The sequence below is a fragment of the Myotis davidii genome, unplaced genomic scaffold (assembly GCF_000327345.1).
Source record: "Myotis davidii unplaced genomic scaffold, ASM32734v1 scaffold73, whole genome shotgun sequence".
In the NCBI taxonomy this organism is placed as follows: Eukaryota; Metazoa; Chordata; class Mammalia; order Chiroptera; family Vespertilionidae; genus Myotis; species Myotis davidii.
The window spans coordinates 2,298,255-2,302,586 of record NW_006286675.1 but is presented as its reverse complement, the minus strand read 5'-3'; the positions used below and the strand labels follow the sequence as shown (position 1 = coordinate 2,302,586).

General features: G+C 46.3%; 1 protein-coding gene across 3 annotated transcripts in view; it reads left to right on the top strand.

Moving 5' to 3' along the window:
• The first annotated feature begins 577 nt into the window (after positions 1–577).
• The window catches only part of SRGAP3 (SLIT-ROBO Rho GTPase activating protein 3), a 247,303-nt gene continuing 243,548 nt past the window's right edge, over positions 578–4,332 (top strand). For all 3 annotated transcript variants that reach the window (XM_006758216.2, XM_006758217.2, XM_015560351.1), the window contains exon 1: positions 578–954. In XM_006758216.2, coding sequence (XP_006758279.1) covers positions 888–954 — 67 coding nt within the window. In that variant the 5' untranslated portion in view covers positions 578–887. The remainder of the gene's footprint in view (positions 955–4,332) is intronic.

Below are 4,332 nucleotides of genomic sequence, written 5' to 3'. Positions count from 1 at the left end.
GCTAATGTTAGGAGTTTGCAGGGGCCTCTGTGGCTTTCCTAGCCTGATTCTTTTTCCTGCTGCCTTCCCTTTTGTGACTGTCTCTTCCCCTTTTTGCTTGCAGTGAGTTCTGCTCTCCTGTAGGCTACAATGTGTCAGTTGTTATAAAATCCGGGAGGTGGAGCTTAGTGACGAGGGCGAGGTTGGTGGGGGAGTGCTCAGCCAGCCCTGCAGGGCGAGCAGTCCTACTCTGGGTTCACCGGAGCTTAAGCCTTGCAGCAGAACTTCCTTCTCGCTCTTCTGGCTTTGATCCTCACTGTACATCAGAGCAGAGGCGCCGAAGGGAGGGAGGATGCGAGATGACTGGCCCTTTGGCAACCTGACCATCTCCTTAGCAGAGCCTTGGAAAGACAGCCAGAGACTGACTGCAGGACCAAGGAGGCGCCACACCTCTTGTGGATGTGTGTCTGTGTGTGTGTGAGTGTGTGAGTGGGTGAATGGGTGTGAGTGAGGGTGTGTGTGTGTGCATTGTGACTGTGTGTGTGCGTGTCCAGATGAGTGTGCGAGTGCATGTGTGAGTGTGTGTGTGTGTGTGTGTGTGTGTGCTCTTGGTTTTTATTTTTTTGAAGAAAAATCTTGAAAATCTGGGGCAGGTTACGGTGCTCGTAGGGTGGTGATTCTTCTTTTGAAAGAGTAGCTGACCAGACCAATCTACTAGAGACATTTTTCGGCGAGTAAAGATTATTTTCCTTCCAGGAGAGGGATTTTTTCCCCCCCGGCTTTGCAGCCAAGTGAAAGAGATTAGCCCCTAAACCTGTGAAATCGACCAGAGCCGTGTGAGAGAGAATACGGGAAGAAAAGGAGATATAAATTAAATAGCCTGTCAGTGCCTTTGGCCACGTTGGAAGATGTCATCTCAAACTAAGTTCAAGAAAGACAAAGAGATCATTGCTGAATATGAAGCCCAAATAAAAGGTGAGATGCGGGCCGGGGACTCATGCCTCCCCTCCCCTTTCTTATTCCCTTGCTTTGGCTTTCCCCCCTTTCTCCTCCCTGCCATGATGAAATGTTGTTATGCATCAATAATCTTATTGTGAGGAGAAACAGTGGCAGCTGTACAAGTCCAGACTGGTTTCAGCTGCAGAGAGCGCTGGTGCTGGGTGTATGGATTATGAAGTGGTAGCGATCACTGCATTGCAGGTGTGCGAGGAGAATCCGACCCTGGATTTAGGAGTGTCTCAGGTACTCCATCATCTTGGCCATGACATGTCACTCTAAGGCCTCCTGAAAGTCCCTTAATATGGTGTCTATTTGTTACGGTCTACTATGTTTTTTTCTTTCTCCTTTATGTTGTTGTTGCTTTGCCTCTGCGCCTTTCTCTGGGCTGAAATTCACATGCATGTGCCCAGGGAAGTAGTACAGGGCGGCTGCACTGCTTTGTCAGTCTCTTAGTTGGCCTGGGTTGCCATGGATTAACTGTTATGGGGCATATTGATCCAAACTAATGCAGGCATTTAGGTATAAGGAAGGAGCTTGGTGCAGAAAATATATTCTCTTGCAGTGTGCAGCCCTAGTCACCTTCTATGCACTAGTGTAGGGTCATCAGCTTTCATTCAAAGCCAACAGCTCAGTGCGCTGTGTCGGCTGGTAGGTGCTGCCTGGCTTCCGTGGTGCCAGGGGAAGCCAGCCAGGAGGGTGAGATGACCTCTGGCTGCGTGTTCCAGCTTCGGTGCACACCCCTCTCAGAAGCCCCTCCCTAAATCCACAATAGCGAGGCGAAAAGGACACTGGACATAATCGCATAGACAAATGCAGGCAGAACCCTCATACAGGCCAGGCTTCTCCCACCTTCATGAGTTCTAGGCTTAGCTTTGGCAAGGAAAACCTGAAAGCACCATTGCTCATGCTCACCCTTTCTCTGAGGATGTACCCTTAGGGAAGCTGGGGCCTGCCCCTCTTAGCATCTGTTTTCTTTCTGGTCACAGTTCTCCTTGCTGTGGTGGTCTCTCTTAGAAAGAGTAAAGACAGGATACATCTTCAGTGGATGTTGGTGCCTCCCTCCCCTTGAAGTGATGAGTAGACTGTTCGGCAAGTTGGTTTTTGGGGCTCAGCCGATCTGAGGTTGCCACACCTGCTTCTAGGTGCTGCTGCAGCTCAAGACTCAGTGACCCAGAAAGGCGGTTGCCTCCCCAGGAACGGCCGAAGGCCGGGCAGTCACAGCTTCTGTCCACGCTTCAGATGCTTGGGAAACTTTGAGAGGGGAGCAGCCAGTCTCGCCAACTGTCTTGTGCCTTTTAGTTCTGGTCGAACCTTGCATGCTAATCACCTCTGGGTAGACCCCAGGATGAAATAAACAGAAAACCCTCTGCTCTCCTCCCGTTTAGTGTTCAGTTCAGTGTAGAAAACAGTGATTTATGATGTTTCAGCCTTGCTGAAAATTTAGAAACAAGCCCTTGTCAGAGATTTGAATTTACCTGACTGCTCACTACAAAAACCCAGTTAGGGGGTTTATATTTTCTAAGATTAAATTGTGTAATTTTTAAAAAATACACAGAGGTTCCCTTGAAAAAAGCCATAGTAGATAAGGGGATGTTGAGTTTTGGACAGGTTGGTAGGATATGTGCTGATTACTTTGAAGGATTGCTACCACTGGGCCAGTGAACTTTGCTGGAAGATCTATTAAACATTTATGGCTCTGGCTGATTCTTTTACTTTTTATATTTCACCTTTATTTTAAAAACTAATTTGCAAGTACAAGGTAATGCATTTCAGCAGAAAATGTGCCCAAATGATCTTGTCCCTTCCAGACTCTAAACGCCTTTGCATTCTACTTCCAAGAGTTTAAATTTATTCCTTTAGTGTTGACACCCACACAATTAAGGTCAGGATGCTGCTGTGCCCCAAACCATCTGGAATCTTTTCTTTCAAAATTCTTTGTTCATCATCATCATTATTGTGTGCACAGGGCTCTCCAGTTTCTGTGGCTCACTCCCAGATATCCCTACTCTTGGTTTACACAAGGTTCAGAAAGGGTTCACATGAACTCGGTGTTAGAGATGATGAAACTGAAGCTTCGTCATGTTAAATGACTAGCCCAAGGTCACAAGGCTGAAACGTGAAGGTAGCAGGCTTTCTGCCAGGCCCAGTGTTCCCTGGTACATTGTTTGCCTGCAGCTGCCCCTGGAAGGATTGATGTCAGTAGCAGATGGCAGTTTTGTGGCGGGGATGGCTGCCTCTTCGTGGCATTCCATTGTTTTCCCTCTTACTTTGATCCCTTGCCTTTGTTGCTTGCCTCTGAAGAATGTTTGACCAATCACCAAAAATAATGCCTGATGCCAGTTATCTTTCTCCCTGGGCAGCATTTGACCAATCTGTTGCAAACACACCACCTAGTTAGACAGATTTTGTCCTCTGTGACTTCTGTGAGGGGAACTTTTGATTTTTAAAAATGATACTGAGTTCTTTGTAAACGTACTGTCTTTTATCTCTTTTTGGAGAATTTACTGACCCAAAAAGGAAATGTCTTAAAGCAGTTTTTCTTCCTGTTGTAAAAAATTTCAGACTCATGCCTTTTCTTGCTTCATCAGATACTTGAAGTCCTTTGATTAAATACCTGCAATGCAGTAGTATACCATGTGCTTGTTCATTTCCAGTGATGGGGAACTCACCACTTCCAAAGCCCACGTACTTGGTCTTTGGACAGCTCTGGCTGTTGTAAGTGGTTTTATGTTGGGTTAAGTAAGTCTCTCATCCATTCATTGGTTCTATAGTATCTGCCCCTTGGGACTTCATAGAACAAGACAGATGCTTCTCCATGACTGCCCATTGGATGTTTGGAGACTCTGATCATAGCCCCCTAGACTATGATTATCCTCATTTGTTGATTTACAATAATTCTCTGCTGCTTATCTTCACTCTCCTTTGACTCTACTGCATCCTCGGTTGCAAACTCCGGTGCATTTGGGTGCTTGGCACGTAGAATAAATGAGTGATGATGGCCAAGTAAGATGATTTGTGACAGGTGTTCCACCACCTCAGCAAAGGCAATATAAGAAGGGGTGGTAGTGATTATGATGGGCCTGAGGGTGCATGTCCTGTACAAATGGGCAATCACTACCTGGATTCAACCAGTTGACCATTTAGGAATGGAGGCCCAGCCAGATCTTTCCATTTTCCAACAGATGGCAGAAATCTGGATGAGAGCTTTATGCTTTTTAAAAATATTTTGCTTTATTGCTTAAAGTATTACAAAGAGTATTACACATGTCTTCTTTTTTATCCCCCCTTGACATTCCCCCGGCCTCCCCTACCCCTCCGTGTCTTGTGTCCATTGGTTATTCTTATTTGCATGCA